This window comes from Gastrolobium bilobum, unplaced genomic scaffold, assembly GCF_033153095.1.
Source record: "Gastrolobium bilobum isolate Gb01-03AN ecotype WA unplaced genomic scaffold, APGP_CSIRO_Gbil_v1 utg10722, whole genome shotgun sequence".
Taxonomy (NCBI): domain Eukaryota; kingdom Viridiplantae; phylum Streptophyta; class Magnoliopsida; order Fabales; family Fabaceae; genus Gastrolobium; species Gastrolobium bilobum.
The window spans coordinates 96,621-122,246 of NW_026895733.1; the positions used below are offsets into that span (position 1 = coordinate 96,621).

The 25,626-nt window shown below is 33.5% G+C and overlaps 3 protein-coding genes across 3 annotated transcripts; 1 reads left to right on the forward strand and 2 right to left on the reverse strand.

Annotated features, from left to right (window-relative positions):
- Positions 1–710: 710 nt before the first annotated feature.
- On the reverse strand, positions 711–7,783 carry LOC133295188 (uncharacterized). The gene is made up of 4 exons (XM_061493988.1): positions 7,321–7,783; positions 6,843–7,206; positions 3,135–3,256; positions 711–1,568 (listed from the first exon to the last, which is right to left on the reverse strand). Exons 1-4 carry the CDS (start codon positions 7,453–7,455, stop codon positions 1,122–1,124), a joined length of 1,068 nt encoding a protein of 355 aa, XP_061349972.1. The 5' UTR covers positions 7,456–7,783; the 3' UTR covers positions 711–1,121.
- A 6,675-nt stretch (positions 7,784–14,458) lies between these two features.
- Positions 14,459–16,150, forward strand: LOC133295066 (pentatricopeptide repeat-containing protein At5g64320, mitochondrial-like). Its single transcript, XM_061493854.1, has one exon. It carries the CDS (start codon positions 14,459–14,461, stop codon positions 16,010–16,012), a length of 1,554 nt encoding a protein of 517 aa, XP_061349838.1. The 3' UTR covers positions 16,013–16,150.
- Positions 16,151–16,434: 284 nt separating this feature from the next.
- Positions 16,435–20,506, reverse strand: LOC133295133 (uncharacterized). Its single transcript, XM_061493933.1, has 7 exons — positions 20,268–20,506; positions 20,113–20,190; positions 19,930–20,036; positions 18,496–18,573; positions 18,150–18,251; positions 17,061–17,142; positions 16,435–16,762 (listed from the first exon to the last, which is right to left on the reverse strand). The coding sequence occupies exons 1-7, from the start codon at positions 20,419–20,421 to the stop codon at positions 16,644–16,646; spliced, it is 720 nt and encodes a 239-aa protein (XP_061349917.1). The 5' UTR covers positions 20,422–20,506; the 3' UTR covers positions 16,435–16,643.
- Positions 20,507–25,626: the final 5,120 nt, after the last annotated feature.

The following is a 25,626-nucleotide window of genomic DNA, read 5'->3' on the forward strand; positions in this document are numbered from 1 at the left end:
CACTTTTGGATCGGCAAAATCTCTTTAGACTAGAGCATGGGCTTTCTTTAATGATAAATCATTTAAAAATATAGTTTATATTCATCTTCTCTTATTCCTTGTTTCCTACTAAAAATAAAATTCAATTTCAAGTACTTATATTAGTTTATCAATTAAATCACGGAAAAGTTTGTGTCATTTTAAATGATATAAGTTATATCATTCATAAACACAAAGATGTGAATCCCACTAAAAATAATTTTACTGTGTCTATAAAATAACACAACTTGTGTCATTTAAAATGACATACATTTTTCTCTTTAAATCTATTAGAATTTTTGTAACATTTCCTTCAAAAATGTATCATTTAGTACATAAAATATAACGTTTTATGACAGCGGGTTCACCTGGGGTGGGGAATTTCACACCATCAACTCTTTTTCATTCATTCATTCATTTTATTTTATTTTGGCATTTTTTATTTTACTATTTTATAAGTACTCCAGACACATTACACCAGGTTTATTTCTTTAAATATTATATATACCTTCAATAATATTAAAGTAAGTTAAATGCTTTGTGCATATATTAAAGAAAAATAAAATAACCCAACACACTAACCAAACAATAACTAAAACTAGCCATATCATAGTTCTCCTGTTCCCTAAAACTAAGTCATGAACCCAGAAACAGTACAGTAGTATGAAAAGTGGACTCACATCACCAGTCAACACCCAACCACCTCTACAAAGAGAGAATAGCCTCCTCAAGGTAGCCAAATAAAAACAAAGTTTTCATTTTTGGGGTCACAAGAATATAGTGTATATATGGATTTGATCTCAAAAATATAATTTACCTCCTATGTTTCATTTACAGATTCCTTTGTCTCTCGTTTGGGCTAGGGCATTCACTATTACATGTTCAACATCAACAATCCAATGTGTTAATACTATTACACTTTCTCTTTTCTTTTTAGTTGTCCCTTGCTGGGACACACAAGTTAAGCCCCAGCACAGCAACATTTGTCATATCCCTTCTTCTAAATCTCCCCCCAATTGTGATTTTTCACCTTGCTTTCTGCTTCCACCTCCTCCAACTTTGAGGCTAATATCCATTCCCTTGTTTCTTTTCCCTTCTGATAACTAATCATCCCAGTTATTTTCCCATCCATCTTTGTTTGAAGATCTTGAAGTAAGGCCATTTGCTGAGATACTTCCTGCATGTACTGATGGTGACTTCACCGCCACATTGTCATCCCAATCATCATCCCATCCCTGATCCCAACCTTCAGCTGATTCCACATTGGTAGCTGAAACAGACTCCGGCAATCCCATTTCAAGCTCTTGATATGGGACCTCGTCATGCCGCTTCTTCCTGAACATGCAGCAAGCCCATGTCCCTCCAAAGACTACCACTGTCACTATGAGGAAATAGGCACCGTTTACTGGTGTTAAAATTTTGTCATAAGAAGGAAGACGCAGAAAAAAATTCGCTTCGGGTATGCGAGTAACCGTGTGAAGAACACAATCCCCTTTTCCAGCATTTAAAGTCAGTTGGGTACTTTCCCTGCTAGTTTGTGTGATATTGACCTGAAAAACAGGAGTGCAAAAACAGTAAGGCAATTGCAGATCCGATATGTACTCAAGAGTCAAGACTACAGTAAAAAACTTTTGGTCATCATTGTATTTCTTATGAAACCAAACATCTAACAAAATACTGAGCACACAAGCTTGACCAGATGGCCTTTGAGACTGTAAGCACAAATAACAGGAGATAGTGCATCTATATGAAAGACCGCCCCACTTACCCCAGCCAAATACACAGGAAGGAGCAAGAAGTAGGTGCTTCATGTAGTGATGGAAGGGTGACAAAAGAAGTGGTGGAACAGAAATTGACTTGATTTCTAGACCTAACAATTTAACTTATGACAAGGTTTGTAAATGAATTCCTTTCTTATGGTAACTGTACCCATACAAACATTTTGATCAGAATTTATTTATGAAAAATTTAATTCCATAATTTCAATGGTCCAACAGTGTAACCATAAGTTTGTATGGATTGAACAGAATGAACTGAAAGGAAAAATAAAGAAAGGAACAGCCGAACCCTAATTTGAATGGATTATAGTATTGGAGAGAAGGAAAACAAATGGAGTGATGTGTTTCTTAGGAACACTATACTTTCAGCCTTCTTCCATCTGGATAGAATTTGAATGAGATTTAGCAGACGTTCAGTTTCCCCTGCCAACAACAAGTAACAAAAAAAAAAAAATCATTCCCCGTTAAACCCGACTAGCGAGTGTGGGGTAGAGGAAATCCTTGTACGCAGCCTTACCCTTGCATAATTGCAAAGAGGCTGTTTTCTGGATTCGAACGCATCACCTTTCAGTCATGAAGGAACAATAAATAACAAAGGTTTTAAAAAAAATGAACAGTTAGAATGGTAAAAAATTATAAAATCCCTTGCCCTCACTTCTCAGTCTTCTATGTTCCAAGACTAGTATCTGATTCTCATCCTTAACCTAAGATAAATGGAGGAAAGATCATCAGTGTCCTTTCCATTCTATTCCATAACTTAATAACTCTCACATTTCTTTCTGTTCCATACATCCAAATGAACTGTATGATTCTGAAATTTTATACCTCAGTGGGTCCTGGAAATGATGAAATTGATTCACTAGTAGTCTATTTTTTATTAAAAACTGTTTGTAAAATGCTTGCTGACAATTTTTAACAAATTATATTTTGTTTGTCCAAAATAATGTTATGTTTTGTTTGACTCACAAAATAAACCCTAAACCCTAAAAAACTAAAATTGAGAGCAAGCTTGGAGCAATGGTAAAGTTGCTCCTTTGTGACTGAAGGTCATGAGTTCGAATCCGGGAAATAGTCTCTTTGCAAATATACAAGGATAAAACTGTGTACATGGATTGCCCTCACCCCACCCTCGCTAGTCGGGGTTTAATGGGGTGTGGTTTCAGTTTCTTTCACAAAATAAACAATGAGTTGAGACAGTGGCAAGGAAGCAGTACATCTCAGAGGTTTATGCTTAAGTTTGAACAGGAAGCAGGTATGAAGAAGAAAATAGCACCTTGATACATAAATAATAACATCAATTAAAATAAAAATCTCAGCTTATGAAAAAATGACTGATACCTTTTCCGTGTTATTTTTGCCAACTTCTACGTCTCCAAGGTTACTTTCAAATTCATTACGAAGCTTCACTTTGATGGTGCCATCTCCTCTATTTTGAAGAAGAACAACCAAGTATTTGGGATCTGGTGGTTTTTACAATGAATAAAAATGCAAATCAGTTCATATTGTTGACTGTTGTTGAACCAAGTATTACTACAATAGCAAAAGTAATTGAATTATGAGTTTTTTATTATACCAATAAGGAGGTTTTTCCAGTACCCTTCCTTTTTACAAGGGTGGCTGGTACACCTTAACAATTAGTGGTTAATATTTCTCCAAGTGCCCCACTTACTTGAAATATAAGTACAGCAATTATATTTGTATTTATATTTCAATTAAATGGTAAACATGACTAAATATTAGTTACGAACTGCTAAAGGTACCAGTACCCTCATGTAAACAAAGGTCACAGAAGGAATCTCCTATCAATAGACAACATCTAAATAGAGAAGTGTACACAGCACTATTTCTTGCTCTGTTTCTTCACATGCTGAAGCCACAAATCCACACAAAACTAACAGTCAGTTCTGGAAGCAAGCTGGATCAGATGGACTGGTTCAACAGGTTGAACTAGGAACTAGCCAATATAGTAGTTTAGTCTCTATCTCATGCAATAATTTCTTAAACCAAGGTGAACCGGACATAGTAATCCACTAATCCTGATCTGGCCTCTTAATCGTAGGATTGGTCGCAGTTCATGAACTAGCTCCACTTTTTAAAAGGAATTCTAGGTTAAAAAGATGTATTTCTACCCAAACCCGTTGGCACAGATGGAAGGAGTCTGTGTTCCCTTAACCAGTGGTCTCGAGTTCGAGCCCTGGGTATGGAAAAAACGGATTGGGTAGAGCTACCCCCGAAAGGGTCCGATCGATGCTCGAAAAGGGATTAGTCTCACCCCCGACGGGGGTGGGCATACCTTTTAGTTTACTCAAAAAAAAAAGATGTATTTCTAGTTTAGTAGCAACAATGAACCCCTTTTTTTAATAAAAGATATTTATGAACACAGAGAAGGAAGTTCAAAGGGAAAGGAGGATAAGAAATACTCCTTAAAATAAAATAAAAGAAAACAAGAAGGATCAAAAGGCACCAATGTAGTAAAAGCTATCCAATCCCTCAACATATCTGTAAAGGATAACCCTCTAAAAAGACCAGATGCTTTACACTGAATGGAAACCAAAACCCTAATCTTGTCCTACAGTAGCTGCTTGACTAAAGATGAGAGACTTACACTCCACCCAAATGCACCAAAGTGTAGCAAATATTGCACACTGCCACAAAAAATTATCTTCATTGCTTCTACCAAAACCAGAATAAAAAATTAGGCCAAGAACTTAGGACCTATGAAACACGCACATAGACACGGACACCGGATATGACACAGATACAATGTCCAAAATATAGGACACCAGGACACGGTACTGTATGTGTGTGACTGTGTGCAAGTCAAATAAAATTAAGTATGAGCAACATGACAAAAGATCTAAATTGAGAACCAAGATTTGCATATTCACCTTCTCAAAACACCTTGCTAAGCTTTATATTTTCCCTATGATAACGAGCCTCACCAAAAAAATACTAAGAGCCATCATTATACAAAGGAAACACTTTGTGTCTTTACAAAAAGATTCCAAAACAAGAAAATGAACTATATCTTTAACATTTAATCAATTCACGTACAACCAGAAAAATAAGACAGGATCTAGTCTCATCTAAGTCCTTTCACCCCCTAATTGACCATCATCATTGAAAAAGACAGCCTCTAACTCCAGTTGATCAAGTGAAAAATTAGCAACTTCAACAATTCCAAATGTAAGTCTACGTACAAAGATTGTTCTCACCCCTACTCTCAGAAGTTGGAGTTTGATGGAGAGTGGTTTAAAAGTTAGCTTTTGAAAATTATTTAAAAAAAAGAGAGAATTTTTGAAAATGCAACATAACACACTTGATTAATTAAGCAGTGGTCACTCACTAACCACTCTTTGAACCCTGTTAACTAATTGAGTAGTTGATTGTCTTAAAGTGCAACATCAACATCAACAATCCCAAACTAATTGGGGTCGGTAGTTGATGAACACAAATGAAAAATATGCAGGGATTTAAAAGAGAAAAGTAAAAAAAGATAAAAAATATTAAAAATAAAATAATAAAATATATATATAAGTATAAAAGGAACAATAAAAATAAGAGGGGTGTAGGAAAATAAAATAAAATAAATAAATAGATAAATAAATAAGAAAAAAAAAAGATGGGGAAGGGGAAAAGAGATAAAGTAAAAAAGAAGGGGAAAAAAAGAAGCGAAGGGAGATGAAGAGAAAAAGACTAAAAGGGACCATCTGGAACATAGGAATAACAATAGGTCAAACTCTCCACCATGCTTATAGTTTTTCTCTATTCCGTCCTAAGGCATACTGAACTACTAAAAATAGGAATAACTTTAATTGTCTTAAAGTGCAAATACTAAAAATTCCTTTCTTGTAATTTTCACTACATGATCTAAAAATTCTAAAAAGTTCTAACTAATAGTTGACTCACCGAACTACAAGTTTTGTAAAACTTTAAGAAATGAATAACTAGGAACAATTGGGCCAGTTTTAAAATCCTGTTGTTTGAAAAACTAGTTCTTAATCTTACATAGATAGCTTCTATGTCAAAACTAGTTCATATTTACTAATCATTTTTATTTATAAATAAAATGTTCCCTTAATTATCTTCCCCTTTTAAAATTTCTATAAAAAAAAAAGTCACCTAGATTTACTTACCAATATTTGTAGTTAAACTAGTTCAAAATCAAATTTTAGACAAACTAAGAACTATTTTGAACAGATTCAATTTTACAAATATTTATGAAACTAGGTCTAAAATTTGCCAAACACTACCATAAGAATCAAAATTGTTCATATAGATACATTGTTCAAAGCCAGTTTGTTAATGGAACAATAAAAAGAACACAATAAAATTCTGAAGCAGTGAGAAACTAGAAACCAAGTTAAATTCAATAATTTAATTTCAGCTGCATTTGTGTTCTTGGAATCGAAGTTGTTCTTTTCTGAAAATTGTCCAATAAATGGCAGAAACAAATGTTGAACTTTATATTCCATTTTCTTGCTGTTTTTTGTTTTCTTAACAAAGTAGAATCAAGAGCTTTGACATCAAACACACAGACCTGGCAACAACATTCCCGTTGTTGCACACTCAACTCAACAACCCCAAAATTTCTAACCAAGTTACCAAAAACTTTGTCCAAGAGTTATCTTTCAGTCTATAGTATTGCCCTATGTTGAGTAACTTTATTAGTAGCATTCAATTTTCAACCACAATTAATTTTCTCTTAACTGCATATTCTAAATTGGAAAATTCAGTTACCTTGACACTACTGATTTGGAAAATGGCATCTAACTAGAATTTCAGACCATCCAAAGACTAAGCAGTTTAATATGGTCTTCCTGAACTAAGCAAACATTTATCATAGAAGCAATTCCTCCTTGGTTTCTATATCAGTATTTCCATTGAAGATATAAATATCCTTCTACTCCGAGTTAGCAGTTATTAACACAAAGAACAACCAACAAAAGTTGCACTAAAACATTATAACAAAAAAAAAAACACACAAACGAAACAAATCATTGATTTCTGAGACTTAATGAAATAACCAAAAGCAATGGTGAATACCAAATTTGGAAATGCAAGCAAGCATGTCCCCATCATCTGTGCATTTATTCAGCCCGTCACAAGTCTCATTGGTGTTAGATTGAGAAACAATTAACCCATTTTTTTTCTTCTCTTCTTCCTGATTCTTGCCACCATCATCTTTTTTGGTTACAGGAGGTGCACTAGTACGAGGATCAGTATTATTGGGCTCCTTTTGATGATCAGTCCCATTCTCCACTTTGGTCAAAGGTTGTGGTGGAACTGGGGAAACAGTATCATTATTGGTAGAAGGTGTATTCTCTTTGTTCTTTATTGTTTCACCAACAGGGTTTGGATCAGGTTTCTTCTCACTTGGCGGTGGAGAATCCTTTGGCGGTGGAGAATCCTAAAGGAGAGAACTTTATTCAACCATCGTAAGAAAAATAAAATAAAAATAAAAATGGAATCAATTTTTTCAAAGCAATGAAGCATAAGGGGTAAAAGAGAGAGAAAAACTCACCTGTGTTGTTTGAGTTTTGTTATCTTTTGGATCCAAAGCAACCAACTTTCTAAGCTCCCAAACAAAGGAAGCATCAGAAGAATCAAACACAATCAGAGACAACAACATAAGTGCCAGTAACACGTGTCTTCCCATTGTGACCGAGTTTCAACACCCTCAAGTTGATACCTTTAATAAAAAAAACTTGCTGGGAACGTGGAAGGAAAAATACCCAGAAACAAAATATTAAGAGAAATCCAAAGAAGAAAAAATTGGATTAAAAAAAAAACAAAGATTTGAAGTTAAGGCGGTGGAAACAAGTGGGGTTGCAGAGAAGGGATGGAATCAAAAGCGGTGAAATTTATGGGTTTTTTTTGTTCGGATTCGGATTGGAACGAAGACTTTCAGTTTCAGAATTGGGATTTGATTGAAAAACGAAAGAGGGGAAGACTTAACACCAAGTCTGCTTCGACAGAAGCGAGAGAGACAGAGAGAGAAACGAAACGAAGAACGCGAGAATTGCATCTTCGGCCGGGTTAATGATAGCAATGGGCCTTGTTTTGGGCTTAAGGATTAATTAGTTCTAAAATGAACTAATATTTTAAAAAAAGTTTGGTGTTTGTTATTTTAAATTACATAAGTTATGTCATTTTAGGAGAGAGATAGACACAGAAAAATGGAAATCATGAGAGAGAGAAAGTGAGTGTTTTTTTATAATTTAAAATTTAAATAAAAAAAAATTATGTGTCTGTCTCTCTCTTAAAATGACAAAACCTTATATCATTTAAAATGACAAACACTTCTCTCTTTAGAAATATAATAAAAAATAAATAAAGGTGTAATTATTCATCCTCAGTCTATTGATAAAAGATTATTTTATACAAATTTCACAAATCAATTAGATATTAGACTCAATAATACATTAATGGGCTTTATTATTTTCCGGTTGAAAATGAAAATAAGAGATTTTTGTAGCTGACTTAAAAATGGTGTAGGGTCTATTTGATTTTTTATTTTTATTTTTTTCAAGTGGGATTTGATTTGTGTCTGGTGCAGTGGAGGAGATATCTCTTTTCCTGTAAGAGGAGGCTAATAAAACACTACATTAATTTGAAGAATCATTTACAACTATTTTTTTTTTTGGGTAAAATTAAAACTATATAATTTATTAGATCATAATTTGGATCAACTTAATTTTTTTAGTCTCCAAAAAAAAACTTAATTTTTTAATAACTCATGAAAGAATAAATTGAGGATATGTAATATCTATATATATTTTATATGGTAAAATCATATCTAAAGTTGTTGTACGTACAACAATAACAGGGGTAAGGTTATGATTCCTCACATTTAATGCTTTCATCTTTTGTATGGTTATTATTTCCTACATTAAATGTTTTAACTTATATATAGGAAAAATTTGTCACTACTACATGTAAAGTGGCTGCAGAAAAAATGAAAAACCCATTTTATATTACTATTAGTTTCCATATATATAGATTAAAGCATTTAATGTAGGGAATCATAACTATACAAAATGTGAACGCATTAAATGTGGAAAATCATAACCATACATCTGTCATTGCTGCACGTACAACAACTTTAGAAATGATTATATATATATAGGGGCATGTTATATTTACAAACTTTTTGTTTACAAACTACACTAAGTACGACCGGTCATACTTTAATCATGTAGTGTACGACCGATTGTACTTAGTGTAATTTGCAAAAACAATTTGTAAACGAATAATATCCCTTAATTTATTTTGGATAGGCTAAATCATACAGAACCACCTCAAACTTATATGTGTTTTCAAAAAACCACCTTATACTTTGAATTGAGTCAACAAACCCTCTTATACTTTAACATTAAATCAATTAAACATATTTAATAATTTTATGACAACAATACCCTTTGCCATCAATCTGCTACTAGCCATTGCTACTCTTGGCAAGGGAATTTTCTTCTGTACTACTTTGGGTACAACATTTTCCTAAATAGGAAAAATTTAATACCATTTGAATCCAAGTCTTTTCTCATAATTCCTTGCAAATCCAATTTTTTTCTTATTTTATAAGTGATGTACGGTGCAGCAGTAGCATCGAAAGTTTTTTCCTTGACAAGACCTACTAAACTAATTTCTTGTCAACGATCTCTATATCGGGCAAATTAGAAGGCTTTACTCACAAATATTTGCCTCTCGAGAACATAATAGGCTGCATTTCTTCTTGTCAGCATTGCATCCTTCATTTTCCGTAGAAAAAATCCTTCGAAATAGATGGAAGATTCTTCTTCGTCCATGTTACTTTCCTTGATATATTGCCTATCGAAATGCAACGTCCTTTTTCTGTTTTTCCATTATAAAACAAGGGTTTAGTGTGTGTCATTCAAAATGATACAAGTTGTGTTTTTAGTGATTTACACAGAGTACGACCAGTCGTACTATGTGTAATTCTGAAAAGTTATTTTTTTTCACTTTACACGTCAGCGATGTGACTGGAGAGAGAAAAAAAAAAAACTTTTTAATTTTACACAAAGTATGACCGGTCGTACTTTGTGTAAAACACCTAAAATTTGTCTGTGCTTTTTTCTTTTGTTTTATTTTTTTTATATCGATTAACATTGTACTTTCCAGGCTGCAAGAAAATCTGCTCCAACAACCGGTGGAGTTAAGAAGCCTCATCGATACCGCCCTGGAACTGTTGCCCTACAGTAAATCTTTTACCGGATTTCAACGTTCTTTTTGTTTTTCAAGGGAGAGGGAGAGGAGAGGAAGAGACTCGTAGACCTGCATAGACGTGAGATAGAACGTGGTTGGAGTATTATATTGGAGTATTTTGAACCATTGATGAAAAGATTAATCTAACGATAGTTAAAAGGTTGTCAGAGTTTGAAAGTTTTTTGGGTTGTAAATATAACCTCTCCAGGGCAGGTGTATATATATATATATATATATATATATATATATATATAATAAATTACCCAATCAATTTATGTGCTTGATGGTTTTAATATTTCATTTTTTAGAATATGATTTTAAGATGTTTTAAATTAGTTATGCCTCGGATTCCTTTTTGTTTGATGTTATAATTCGTCTCAGTTAAGTTTGGTTTCTGTATGAACTTTTGGTTGGGCCATTTTGTTGTTTAATTGTTATTTGAGGGTTGGTTTAGGCGAGCAGGAAGACATTGTTAAGCTTCAGAAAAATAGTATATGAATTTAATAACATAATTAAGACACAAAAGTGGATGGTAGAAACATAAATCGTAAAAATAACGCGAAACGTAAAGTTTCTACTACTTAAGGTCAAGATACAAAATTTTATATATATCAGAAAAATATTTCTGCACTTACTGCAGATAAATTATCTGCATTTACTCTCAAAACGACATCGTTTTGGGATTAAAATATTAAAAAATTATAATTATAAAGACTATAATAACCCTGAAATAAATTAAAATTACAAAAACACAATGATTTTCGTCCCAAAATGACGTCGTCGTATTGGGCTTATTTCAAATAACTTATCTGCAGTAACTGCAGAAAAAGCAAATCTTATATATATATATATATATATATATATATATATATATATATATATATATATATATATATATATATATCACATAAGTCACCACTCAAAATTTAATGAATAACTTCATATTTAAAAGATATAAGTCACATAATTATATAATAACTTCATATTTAAAAGATATAAGTCACATAATTATATAAGACATAAGTCTAAAAATACAAAAAGAGAAAATTGAGTTTAAAAAAAATATTGAAAAATATTGAGTTTAAGTAAAAACACAAAAACTTACATTTTTATCATTTTTACGTTTCTACGCGGCGTTTCTATCCGTTTTTACTTGTGTTTTGACACGCTTTAAACTGCGTTTAGGGGTGAAACTAGGTCGGGTCGGCCTACAGGGGCCTACAGCTCGGCCTACGACAGGCCAAACCTGATCTAATATATTTCGTAAAATAGGCCGGGCTAGAGCCTTGAAAAAGCTTGTGTAATAAAAAAGCCGTAGGCCAACTTTCATAAGGCCTGGCCTATAAGCCTACATGCCGGCTTATATTGTATTATTTATTTTAAATAAAATAAAATAGAATAAGTATACCTTTAAGAAAAAATAAGAGATATAAATTTAATCAATTGCAATTATTTATAACTTAATTATATTCGATTATATTTTAATAGAAATCTAACTTTATTTCTTATGTAGGAGAAATCAACATCTCAGCATATTAGATTGTGTATATGAATATATTAAAAGATTTTTGGGAGAGGTTATACTTACTACAAGCATCATGGTGTGTTTGTTGGATTCATGTAGTTATTTTAATTTACATAGTATGGATTTATTTGTTGAATCTGATAAAATATATGTTATTTAGTTTTAACATTTTGCTTTTGAAAGTGACTTAAATGCAAATTGTATGAGTTTTGTTGTGATTCATGATTCTGTTTGGATATTGAAATTATAAGTTTTGGTTTAGCAACAGAATTTGAGTATTTTGTAAAGTTGATTCATGATTATGCTTGGAAGTTAAAAGTTAACAGGCTAACGGGTTAGGCCAGACTATTTGTTTTTTTATAAACGGGCCAAGTCAGGCTAACAATTAAACTCATACTAGGCTTGGGTCAGGTCAAATTGAATTTTTTTTGTGTAGACTTGAACTTTTCGGGGCAAAATTTGGGCCAGACGAGTCCACTTTCACCCCTATGCGTTTCTACCGTTTTTAAGTTAATTTTTGACAATAATGATCCCAGCTCTTCGATAGGGACTAGAGCTACCACTTAAACAAAGCTCGAGAGGCCATTTTACTTTTTTACGATAGAAGGGAGAAAATAAACCTTAAATGGAATATCGGAATCAAATCATTATTCATGTTCTTTTATGAAACTTATATGGCACATAAGCTTCCTAAAAAGAAACATGCAGGACGAAACATAAGTTCCTTCAAGCAAGAAAGAATAAAGTGTTGCATATTGTAGCTTCCGGATCACAATTGTATTAATCCTGAACATATCCCACTAACTTTGTCTACGCAATTTAAATTTCGCAATAAGCAGTGGGCCAAAAGTAAATAAATAAAGTTTAAAATTTTTAATCTAGATGCCTAATTAGTAATTACACTAGAACAAGATAAATTAAAATCAAATACCAAACATGAATTATAACCTCACTGAAAATATTGTTTTCGAAATATGACAGAAAAATGATGAACCTGATACTTTGTTTAGATAAGGACTCCTCCCCGAATCTTAAAGTTAACAAAAGGATAGAGAAAGTGGTACTATATATGAGTAAAAATTGAACCCTTTAAGCCTCCAATGTTACATTCCTCAAACCTCAACTATATAAAGATAGTGAAAATGATATTGTGACAACAACTTGTGTAAAACAATAACCAGTGGTGGAAATGTCAGTGATTCAAACAAGATTTGGAGACAAAGAGAGCACTCTATTGGATGAGTTTGAGAGGATGTCCTTTGAGGCACATATGGCACAGCTGAATAGAGCCATGCTGGGGCGAAGCCTTTCAGAACCAGGGTTACCAAGGTCCCAGTCACGACTCTTTAACATGGCTCCAATACCAATGGTGACTCATGTGATGCATGGACATCCTCATCGTGGTCATGGATCAGGATTTCACAAGTTGTTAAAGAAATTGCTTAAACCTATTCTTGGCAAGAAGAGAAGAGGAAGAAAAAATAATGTCCCAGATGATGCTAAGGACCTACTGTTTTGCAAGGCCTTCAGCAATTCACTACGGTTCTGATCAATGTCCAAGTTTTTCCCATTATGTATTATCTATCTATTATGTATCACGTTATTATAATATATTTTTTTGTTACTAAATTTTTAAAAGTTTTATATGATATTGGAATCTCTATTATACTATGTGTAAAGTCCTCATAGCACAATGAAAATGCACGAAGACAACTTATGCAAATCGTGATTAAGAGTCTTTTTCAAATATATAGGTAAATAAATTTGGACACTTGTGCTAATTATATTTTGAGTCATGATTTTTGCACATATAACATCATTTTTAGTGATGTTTGTAGTAGGAAGGCACTATTCATATTTATTTTATATGAAATGTTTGAGGCACGTGCTGAACGTGCGGTTTATCACTGGTTATAATTAATATGAATATGAAAGAAGAGCTCATCAGCAAAATAAACATGTTGCCGAGGAACTTACATTTCAATTAGGCCCACCAAGTCTATAAAACTTATTTATGCTTATAATTTTCTTTCGAGAGAAATACAATTTTTAATGTACACTCACTTAATACATTAAACTTTAAGATAATTGATTATTGACGGTTAAGAGTTTGACTCTTAGCCTACCAAAAGAAGAAGAAGAGAGTTTGACTCTTATTGCTCTCAAATTTTAACACAAGGTATAATATACCTTTGCATTTTAAAGTATTTTCATTTTATAATTTGAAATTTTAAGATAGTCATTAAAATCATCTTCCCCTGCTCAAGTGCCCGAACATTAATTTTTATGCAAACTCATCCATAAATTATTTGTTTATTTTTTCGAGATTTTTTTACTTATTCATAGATTAATTAATTAATTTAGTCGAGCGGATAGGACAACAAAATTCTCTTTAACAAATTTTTATCACATCTGCATAGATTCAAGATCACTAATTAAACTAAAACAACCCCTTCAAATTAATTTACTTGGTGGTTAGTTGACTCATGTTCGTAATATTGCCTTACACATTAAAAAAATATTACTTTCTTGTAATATTTGTAGAGATTAATATTTTTCATAGTTTATAGAAAATAATACACACATAAAAATATGTGAGACTCATATATATGAGATCATGTGATGAGAAAAGAGAAAAAAAAAACATAAATTCACATATTTTTATATATGTATAAGAGATAATACTATACGAGAAATATTATTCTCGGATTTGTATTTTCCAAAATAAACCAAATTAATATTGTTACGTCGTGAAAATAAGTTTAGTGACAAATATGAAACGACGTCATTTCCCATCATTGATTGGCATTATTGCAATCCAGTGTGTATATCAGCAAATGAAATGCCAAATCCACCTTAAGACACAGACAAGAAGAAACTCTTCATCTTTCAGAGACCAGAGCTCATAATCATGGCTTCTACCATTCCCACATGCTACCAAGTTTTTCAACCTTGTTCACTAAATACCTCTCTTTTCACCAACTTTGCCACCAAAAGCAACAATGATAATAACATTAATATCCGACCTAGTAAGCTAACTGGTCTAAGGACACTCTCTTTCTCTTCTATTAACCCTTCAGATGAACAAGTATCCATAAAAAAGACAACAAATGACCTGAATTTTAAGGATAAAACCACTAGATTTCGAGTCAAAGGTCTTGTCAACAGGATTAAAGCATTATCCTCTTCCAACAGAAAAACTGAGATGCTACAAAACCTAGAGAAAGATGCTGAATTTCAAACTATATCAGATTTCAATCACCTTCTCATGGCTCTAGTCATTGCACAAGAGCCTGATGTTTGTCTCAGGATCTTCAAAAAGTTACCATCTTTTCAACTTGTGCCAGATTGTTGCACCTACTCCATCATGATAAGGTGCTACTGTGAGAAAAATGATATGGATGAAGCTAAAAGAGCTTTGGACACAATCCTGGAAAAAGGGTTTCTACCAAATGATGCAACCATCACTGTTCTCATAAATTCCCTTTGCAAAAGGGGGAGAGTGAAGAAGGCTTTGGAGGTTTTTGAGCTCATGGGCACAATGGGTTGCAAGCCCAGTGTTAAAGCACAAAACTGCTTGATGAAGGGGTTGTGTTATGTGGGGAAGGTGGAAGAAGCATTGGAGATGTTGATGGGTATGAAGGAAACCTTGTTGGAGCCTGATGTTTATTCTTATAATGCTGTAATGGATGGGTTATGTAAAGTGGGTCGTTCAGATGAAGCAATGGAGTTGCTCAATGAAGCTGTTGGAATGGGATTGATACCCAATGTGGTCACCTTCAACACTTTGATTCAAGGATATTCTAGGGAGGGGAGATCAATGGAGGGTGTTGCTGTTTTGAACCTGATGAAGAAGCATGAGTGTGTTCCTGATTGTATTACTTACAACACTGTGTTACATGGGTTGTTAAAATGGAATGAGGTTCTAGCAGCCCTTTGGATTTACAAGGAAATGGTGAGACTTGGGTTTGAAGTGGAGGTGAGGATGATGGGGACTCTGGTGAGACGTTTGTGTAAAAGGTCATGGAAGGAAAGAGGTCTGCTTCAAGATGCAGTTGAAGTGTTTGAGAAAATGAAAGAGAGGGATTCAGTGGTTGACCATAGGACACTTGAGGTGATGGTCCAGGCACTGTGTGTGGGAAAGAAGTTTGAGGAGGCTTTGGCAAATTTGAATTATATGGTTAGATTGGGCTATTCTCCTGAACCAATTACCTTTGCTGAAGTGATTCAAGGCCTTTGTGCTACGGGAAGAGTGGATGAGGCAGTGTCAACTTTGCTCCTTTTGAGTGCAAATGGAGGAATTCCCAATAGAATTTATTATGACGTGTTAATCAAAGAACTCAATGCACAAGGGAGATTATCTTGTGCTTCCAAGATGTTTGGTGCTGCACTGAAGCAAGGTCTTCTTCCCAGAAGGGAACCTCTGCTGTGTAAATGTTATGAAGAGGGAGGAACTGTAAGCTAACCAAGGGGAGTTAGTCAGCACAAGCCAGATTAGAGATTCTGACATTGAAATTCAATTATAATATACCACTAAGTGAATGAAGAATTTCGTGTAAATGGTAATAAGGTTTGGGAACGGGAAGAAAGGAGCAAGCTATGATTGGAGTATTCAGATGAGAAGCTAGGAATTTTATCTTAGAGGCCAAGACCAAGTTGTGTTCAATGTTATGTTAAGGTGCATTGATTTGGTTTTTTGGTTGACTACCATGCACAAATTGTATTGGTTAATTCTTTCCTTCTCTTCATCCCGAGGAACACAGGAACAAAGGCTAAATTCCACTTTTTACTTAAAAATGAAAAGGGTTACATAATCGCTGGCCTTCTGATGAGACCAAAATTTTATGTACTAAGATCATGCTGAAGAACAATACTGCAAGAGCTTCAGTTTTGCAAATAAAATACAGCACGATTTTAACTCGATGTTATTATGCACATAGCCAATTTGCTAAGGTTAATATTACATAAGCTGGCATGTTATGAACTTAATCCATCTGCATTGGTAAGATTTTCTCAAAATTGAAAAAAAAAAAAAAAAAAACCCAAAAGAAATAACAATTCTTTGGATTTCAACTACAAAACTTTGAGGTGGAATTTTAAGCCCGACTCATGTACTGCCCAGTTCTTGTATCAACATTTATTTCGTCTCCTACATTTACAAAGAGCGGAACATTGACAACAGCCCCAGTGTCAAGTGTTGCTGGCTTTGATCCACCTGTCAATCAAATTTCATCTTCAGAGGCTCAATAAGTTAAACAAGGGAATGAAAGAAAAAAAAATGACAGTATAAAGTAGGAGACCAAAGAGTAAAAACCATAATAGGATAAATAGGCAAGAAGGGAAATCCTAGTCACGATTTCATCATCCCTCAAAAGATCTAGAAAGATCATAATGGGAATCATCATCTAGCACATGATTTGATCATTTTAGTGTAATAGTGAACTTTCTGGGCTCCATATATGGTTGGCAGTTTGGTCAAATAGAGATTCGCAGTATAAACAAAATGGCATCACCTTGGGTCGTGTCGCCCTTAAGTCCGGGATCCACATCAACTACTTTAAGCTTGACTGTGACAGGGAGATCAATATCAATAACCTGAAAATATCAAGAGAAAAATTGCTAAACAAGATCAATAGCTGTAACTGTCCAATGTTATACTTTATAATACCATACTGCCAATCGGAAAAAGCACCTCTTCAATGAGTTTGTGTCTAAAGTGAGCAAGAATACATTTTAGGGCATTAAGATCGCGATGCACTTAAAATTAAATTAAGGATAGATACACCCTTACTCATTTTAGAGACAAACTCAATTTAAAGAAGCCTTGTGCCTACCAATCTATGCATAAGCAAGAATCCCATTCACTATGCAAGCACACTTGAAACCATTAACTATTACAAGAACACACCTTGGAAAAGATCAATGTTTGGAGTAACCAATTAACCTATTCAACAGCAGTCTAGATAAAACACCATTTGGGAAAAAGAAAAACTTAAAAGGTGTATATTTTATCAAAATATATGAGCCAACAACATGTATTTACCATAGCAGATCATTAAGAATTTCAGAAAAGCATGCAGTCTTTGTATAAAAGTGATAGTACCATTAGAGGAGATACAACCATATAAATTTAGAGCAATGTTTTTCTCATGTTACATGAGATAGTATTGTCTTATGTAGAGACATAATTGGGTGGGTCCCACAATTAAAAAAAGAAAAAAAGAAAAAAAAATACTGGCTCGGATTTCGATGGGTGTATAACATAAGATAAGGTTTCTCATGTAACATAAGAAAAATATTTCCCATAAATTTAAAGACATCTAAATGAAATAAAAACTATGGAATCTGCAAAACAGTAGTTTTATACATTAGCAACTATGCATCAACACATTCCTTCCTTCCTTGGGACAAATTATATTGCAATTAATTATTTCCCCCTTATTTATGAATATCAAAATTATATCAATTTGAATTTTCAAGAACCTGAGGCCGCTTCTTGTCCTAGAACATAGTTCACGAGATTTATCATTACTTGTCTACAAAAATAAAAGTTTGAGATAGTGAAAAAACAGTAATAAATTATGAGAGATTGACAAGGTTACTTTTCCATTCCATAACAGTAAATTGCAGTCCATTCCCTCTTTCAGCCACTTTGTTCTGTCTCCAACGTCTGATTCACCCACTCGAAACTCCTCATAAGTATTCTGATAAAATTAAAACACCACAAGTTAAACATAGAGGCTACGACAAAACTCAGTACATAATTCTTATTTATCTAATTACTAGTACTAAAAGGAAAAGTGTTATTGGAAAAGAGAATATAAACCTAATAAGGATAACTCTTCATTATAGTGATGGACTAGTGGGCATACATTATGTCTAGCGCCAAAAAAAAATTATTATATCCATAATTAGTTAGATTATATAGTTATGGATTCCAGATAATACCAAGTCCATGAAGACAAATTGAACACCATCTTTATATGTGAACTGCTTTGTTTCCTTGACTATATCTGCTTCCTCAATCTGTCAAAAGGAAAAGAACAGATAAAATGGAAACAAAAAAACCCAGACAATGTAAGCCTCGATCAGAAATTAGAAGCAACATATAATTAGAGAGACAGGACTCTTATAAGTTATAATGCTTCACATGTCATACCATTATTGTAGACTCTTTTGCTACTCACACCTCTTAGACACGAGTTGATTGCCTTAGCGATTCACAAGGAAACCCCAGAATAAATATATTTGTCTGAACCCGGTGGGATGACATAAAGGATACAGCCCAATAAACCCAGGGGCATGGAGAGAACCATCAGCCATTCTTGTACGCATATTTTATAAGACAAACAGCAGAAACCCTTCAGACCAAGTTGCACAGTACTTATATAATAATGGTGGATTGATCCACTCATCAGCAGAGAGACTGAGCTGTGCAAATTAACCGAACTGAACTGTATTTGTCTGAACCAGTTTTGAGAACCAAATGGTTTTATAAACCAGTTTAAAAATTGAACTAAACCAAAAGATCTTATTTGGAAAACCTGTTCAGAACAGGTTCGAAACCGGTTCACGGTTTGCATACCAAAACAGGTTATGAACCTGTTCGGAAAAAATAACAAAAATTCAGAAAATTAAAACAGTTCAATTCGATTCAACAAAAAAATTGACCCGGGTCAAACCATGTCCACCCTTAGCAAAGAGCTCAATTAGGCTTGGCAAATTGTGTCTGTTTCGCCCTAGGATACTTGGGACGGGTTAGGGTTGTTTGCCAGTGCAGGACAGATTGTGTATGGGTTTAGATTCTATCTGCCCCACACCAGGTAAATGAAAAATAAATTAATTTTACCACTAGTTATCCATGTTATTAGCTTTAAAGATGTCTTCATTCATTTGGCTCAACTTTAAATAGAGATTGTGAATGTATTCAATCATATGTATATCAATTATAAGAGATGACCGTCAAATTTTTAAGAATATGATTGATTATGGAATTAGAACACGGATTTAAATACTTTCATCTATACAGATTCAGAATTTAGTCACAAGATCTGCAGAGTTAATATGAGCCGCAGAGGCGGTAAGAAGCTAATTTGGGAACATGGGGCAAACCGTGCCTCTACCAAGCCTAACCTTAATGAATGAGAATATACTCCTATATCACTAAAGCTTGCTATGTAATTGATACCCCCAATTATCCTCAGTAATCTTGAAAAAGGTAACTAACAAAGTGAATTAGTCATGCAAGTAGACTTTAGAGACAGAAAACTTGAAATTTGCAAGCAAAGTAAAGCTGAAGGTTTACTCTACTTATACAATGAATCTAGTAATCCAGGAAATGCAGTGAATAAACAAAAGGGCTTGCAGTTTAGGATGCATTACCGAGCTTCCAGCTCTAAACGTTTTCTCAACTGTGTTCCCTGTAATATAATTCTTCATTTTGGTCCTCACAAATGCTGCCCCTTTTCCGGGTTTGACATGAAGAAACTCTAAAGGAAGCAACTTGAGTTATTCATAAGCTGAAATTGTAATCTTAGACCTTAGACACAGTAAAAAAAAACATACCTAAGACACGCCAAGGAGAACCATCGACTTTGATGCTGATACCCACCTTGATGTCGTTGCTAGTCAAGGCGTAAATCCCTGAAAGAAACACAAAAGTTACAAACTTGTGCAAGAAGAACGGATAATTGGAAGTGGAAATGAAGGAAGAGACTCACTGAGAAATCGAGTTGTAGTAGAAGAAGAAGAAGGGGTTCGCATTGAAAGAAGAGAAGGGTTTGATGGGAATGAAGAGGAGGAGGCGCTGAAACTCAGCATTGAAGAAGAAAAAACTGAGAGGTTCAGCTTCAAGGTTGCAGTTCCCGCCACCATTGTTGTCGTTGGGAAGTGGAAAATGCTTCTTTTCTTACATAAAGATAAGGAGAGCTTCTTCTTCTTCACCTTCTAGCGACTTTGGTTCAATTCAGGTATTTCAAAAAAAAAAAGATAAATTTATATGTTTTATAATTTTTACATATAAAACGGTAAATAGAATAATTTGATAATAATTTCTTTTTTATATGAGGCAGAAATTTGGACCATTCATCTTTGTACAAATTATTGTACAAGTTGCTTATTTTGATAATATTTTTAAGAATATTACGTCCAAGAATTTTCTTTTTCAAGTTTTTTTTTTTACAAACAAAAGTAGAGATATAAATGGGTTAATCAGCCTAACAAGAGCCTATGGCTCAACTTATTATATCTACTCCAAAAAAGAAATTATTTAAAAAATATGTCTTAAGCTTTTTATAAACGCAACTTATAAGTTTACAAATATTATATTATTCATTTTAAATAAAATAAAAAATTATTATTTTAATAATTTTGAATAATAAAATAATATTATTTTAATTATTAAATGACTAACAGGCTAAAACACACTAATAGACCTAGATCAAAATTTTTATTTTTAAATTTTTTAAATATAGAATAGACCAGATTTATAATTTTGATCTACATCAATTTAACAACCCAAGCTAGATTTAAACTATTTTACACATATTTAATTTATTTAAGTCAATACCTAGCCCGACCAGCCTATTTACATGAGTAATAAAAAGCAATAATTAATGTTTAAAATCAGTGAAACTTTTGTGCATTTGAAAAAAAAGGAAAAAACAGGTGTCGTGCTGCAATTGTTTTTTTGGCACAATAAAAAGACAGAAAACTAATAAAAAAATCTTTTTATCTAATTAATATAAATTAATTTTACTGAATATGAGAGATTGATTGTACCACATTGCATCATTTCTTAGACGTAGTAAACATTCAACCGTACTCAAATTAACTTATGGATAAATCAGTAAAAAAAATTTAAAAAAATCCTTGTCTTTATGTGCATATATTTTATTCCATTCTTATTATTAATTTTTAATTAATTGCTATAATTCAGCATTTTTTTTCCTCTGTATTTGCACTCTTCGTTCACTCATCATTCTATAAAAAAGTTTTCTTGTTTGTAGAAGCACTTTTCCTTTTAAACCAAAGGACAAAACCGTTTATTTTTTTATTTTTTTAAAATTATATTTTTACTTTGTAAGTTACATTCATTTTTTTCTTTATACAACAAAATTTAATTTAATTTCTAACAAAATTTATCCAAAATATTTAATTTTGTCATAATATTAAGAAATTGACATAGAAGTGTGATAATTTAAATATTTTTAAATTATCACACTTCCTAAAAAATAATATTATCGGAATGTCACACTTCATCTAGCTGGCAATCCGAGTCTCTCTCTCAGACGAGCAGAGTGATTCTGTCTCAATCTGTGTTATCTACTATGTCGTATTACTTCATGTAAAGCAATATGATTCCTAAAGCTGTCTGTAATGAATTGGAACAGCTTCAAGGAGCCTTTATATGGGGTGATACATAAAGGAAGAAACATATGCATCTTATTGGTTGGGACACAATTACAAGACCAAAAGCAGATGGAGGGTTGGGGTTGAGAAAATTACAAGTCATGAATGAAGCTTTCTTGGGAAAACTAGTTTTGAATTTTGTTAATGATACTGATCAGCTTTGGGTGAAGGTATTAAAAGCTAAGTACACAAATTCATCCAATACTCAAACTGATTTAACTTGGAAGAATGGAAATTCCCGTCTTTGGAAATTTATGTGTGATGTTTGGAATAAGCTTAAACCCAAGCTGGTCTGGGATGTGGGTGATGGATCTTCTGTTCTTTTTTGGGAGGACCATTGGGTGAACATTGGGAAAAAAACTTGCAAACAGAGCTATTACTCAAGTTTCCCCAACAGAGGCTGGTAAGAGAGTAATTGATTATGTTACTCATGATGAAACTTGGGATTGTGAGATTATATCTAATTTTCTTCCTGATGATTGTGTTCAAATTATTAGAAGCATGCTGCCTCCTCATGAATCTAATGGTAGGGACAGAAAATGGTGGAATTTAGTTGGATCAGATGAAATTTCTGTGAAAAATATTTATTTTATATTGCTAAATCAAAATAGTTCTAATGGTATTGATAGAAAATTCTGGTCAGCCATTTGGAAATTTAAAAGGGCCCAATCCGATAAGTTTGTTCCTTTGGAAGACTGCTCATCATCGCCTATCAACTAGGAGCTTCCTGGCAAACTTTAGATTGTGTCCTCCTAGTTGTCATATTTGTAAATTTCATGAGGAATACATTATTCATATGGCACGTGACTGTCCAAAGATTAAAAAAGTTTGGTCTGATCTTTTAAGGCCAAATTTGATAAATGATTTCTTTGATACTGATTTAGATTCTTGGCTTTCCTTGAATATTCAAAATGTATCTATTTTGTGCTTTGATGCCCCCTGGTCATTGTTTTTTGATGTTACTGTTTGGTTAGCTTGGCAGTGGAGAAACAATCAGGTGCATGGTGTGGAAAATAACGGGAAAGCATACAAGGTGCAGTCCGTAGGGAGTCTATTCGTGAGTATACTCAAGCCTGGATAACTTCTAAGGGGACAAAGCTGGCCAAGAATTACATTTTTGTTCCTATTAGATGGTTACCTCCGGACACAGGTTGGGAGAAATTAAACACAGATGGTGCATCCAAGAGTGTTGGCAGGCAGGGGTGCTGCCTGTGGAGGAATTATAAGAGATGAAAATGAGTATTGGATAGAAGGGTTTGCTTACTATATTTGCCATTGTTCAGCTTTTGTTGCAGAATTATGAGGCGTCCTCAAGGGTCTTGAATTTGCTTGGGCTAGAGATTGCAGACGCTGCATCCTAAAAAGTGATTCAAGCTCAGTTATCATTTTGCTCTCCAGCAGTGGAAGAGCAGCTCGAGAGTCTCACTTAGTGACTCGAATTCGAGCATGGTTACAAAAGAATTGGAAGTTCACCTGGTTCATGTTTTTAGAGAAGAAAATAGTTGTGCAAATTGGCTTTCTAAATATCCTTTAGACTATCATGTTGAGAATATTTTTTGTATTTTTTCAAACCCTCCCTCTGATATTTGACCTTTGTATTTGGTTGATTTGTCTTTGTCTTGTAATTTCAGAATAATTTTATTGAATTGATCTCTTTGGAGTGTTGTTGTTAACTCCCTTAGATTACCAAAAAAAAATATTGTTATAATATTTTTTTAAAATTAGATTATTGGAATGTCACACTTCCTAAAAAATAATGCCCCATCACCGAAATTGCTATTACGTAAACGAAGTGCATATGCATCTAATGTTATTTTTAGCTCATGCTTCAATTTCATGTGTAACTGTACGTTCCAGGAATTGGCAATGATTGTTTCACAGATTTCAATTACTGAAAAAGCCTAATGGATTAGGGACATCAAAGGCAAAAAATGTCAGTAAACTGTGGTGCATGTCTCTCCCTAACCAATTTGTTCGGTATTAGAGAATCGTAGTGATATATGTATGATATGCACTCAAAGATATATTAGAGTTAGGTTATGTTGCACCGACACTGACATGGGATACGACATGACACGATACTCTAACACGTTAATTTTAAAAAATGTTAAATTTCGACATGTTATGACACATTTTGATATTATATAATATTTTTAATTTATGTAGTGTATATTATATTTAATATTCAATAATTTAACAAAAAAGTAAAGCTAAAATTATAATACTCATCAATTTTGTAAAGAAACATAAAATATCTCAAATATTTGATTTAAACTCAATAAAATAGTAATCGTAATTCAACGAATTTAATAGTTGGAACTCAGAATGCAACGCAACGTAATCTTTGAACTTTTTTTTAGTCTTTGTAACGAGTTTTGGAGTGTCGGGAAGTATCGGACACGATAAGTCAGAAATTTTGAAGTGTCGGAGCTTCATTGGAGTTAGGTATCTAAATTGGCTTATAATTAATACTCAAATCACTCCGCACAAGGAATAGTAATTAGAGGCAACAGTGTAAAACATCTCCAATTTTGCCAGGGCCCAAGTGTCACCATATTTTACCCAAGTGCCCTAAGTCAACTCTTGCTGCAGGCTTAGAGGCAAATGCATGCATGACATCCCCGATTCATGTTGCAAGGACAGCTGCTGAAGGACGGGGAAGGAATCAGTTACTTCCCCGTTATTGGCCTAGGATTACTTATCAAGAGTTACAGCAAATATATGGAGAGTATCCATCATTTTTCTGAATTTTTAATTATTGGCAAGATATTTTATGTTATTTTTTGCACGATTACTCTTTACCTTGGAAGAAGAATTTTTTTTTATATTTTTTTAACCATAATCCATGATACGTTCAAGTTCAAATTCCACAATTACGCCACTGTTTGAGAAGATTCTTAGGAGTGTTTGGTAGAGGTTTTTGGGAGGGATGTCTAGACAACTTAAAATGGGTTTTGTTCTTGTCTACTTTTGGTAGAAGAATTCACAAAATTTAGGTATGTAAAGAAGCTTGAGATACATCACCCCAAAAGCTAGCGCAAAAGGTGAGAGTGTCCAAGGCCTTATAAAGGCCACATTAGTTGCTCACACAATCAATGTGGAACTATATATCTCAACACATTAGTTGCTCACACAATCAATGTGGAACTATATATCTCAACACGCTTCCTCACGCAAGAGCCCTTTGGGCTAGAAGCGTGGAATTGCACAGACCCAATTTTTTGTTTACCTTTTTGTGCTTTTTTTTATTTTAATTCCACTTGAAAGTGGGAGGCGGTGACGGTCGAACTTGTGACCTTGTAGTCACTCAAGCTCTGATACCATGTAAAGAACCTTGGATACACCACCCCAAAAGCTAACTCAAAGGGTGAGAGTGCCCAAGGCCTTATAAAGACCACATTAATTGCTCACACAATTAATGTGGGACTATATATCTCAATAAGGTAGGAGACTTGTTTATCCAGCCAACCTGTTTTGTGTGCAAAATTTTATTGAAAGCATTGTTCCAAAAAACCATATTCATGATGGTATTTTGGGTTTTGCCTGGGAAAAAAAAGTTGAACAATTTGCTGACAAAATTGTCCCTGATTTCAACTCTCTTTTTAAGTCATACGTCTCCTCCAATGGGACAGAAAAATTTAACACTGTTCTTTTTTCTCGATTGAAACC

What these genes read in the sequence shown, in the direction of transcription:
- LOC133295188 (XM_061493988.1), bottom strand. Translation starts at nt 7,455, where the DNA reads ATGGGAAGACACGTGTTACTGGCACTTATGTTGTTGTCTCTGATTGTG. An exon ending in TGCTTGCATTTCCAAATTTG is followed by an intron (nt 3,257 to 6,842) that starts GTATTCACCATT and finishes AAAAACCACCAG; the next exon opens with ATCCCAAATACTTGGTTGTT. An exon ending in GCAAAAATAACACGGAAAAG is followed by an intron (nt 1,569 to 3,134) that starts GTATCAGTCATT and finishes CCTGTTTTTCAG; the next exon opens with GTCAATATCACACAAACTAG.
- LOC133295066 (XM_061493854.1), top strand. Translation starts at nt 14,459, where the DNA reads ATGGCTTCTACCATTCCCACATGCTACCAAGTTTTTCAACCTTGTTCA.
- LOC133295133 (XM_061493933.1), bottom strand. Translation starts at nt 20,421, where the DNA reads ATGGTGGCGGGAACTGCAACCTTGAAGCTGAACCTCTCAGTTTTTTCT. An exon ending in TACTACAACTCGATTTCTCA is followed by an intron (nt 20,191 to 20,267) that starts GTGAGTCTCTTC and finishes TGTTTCTTTCAG; the next exon opens with GGATTTACGCCTTGACTAGC. An exon ending in CGTTTAGAGCTGGAAGCTCG is followed by an intron (nt 18,574 to 19,929) that starts GTAATGCATCCT and finishes TCCTTTTGACAG; the next exon opens with ATTGAGGAAGCAGATATAGT.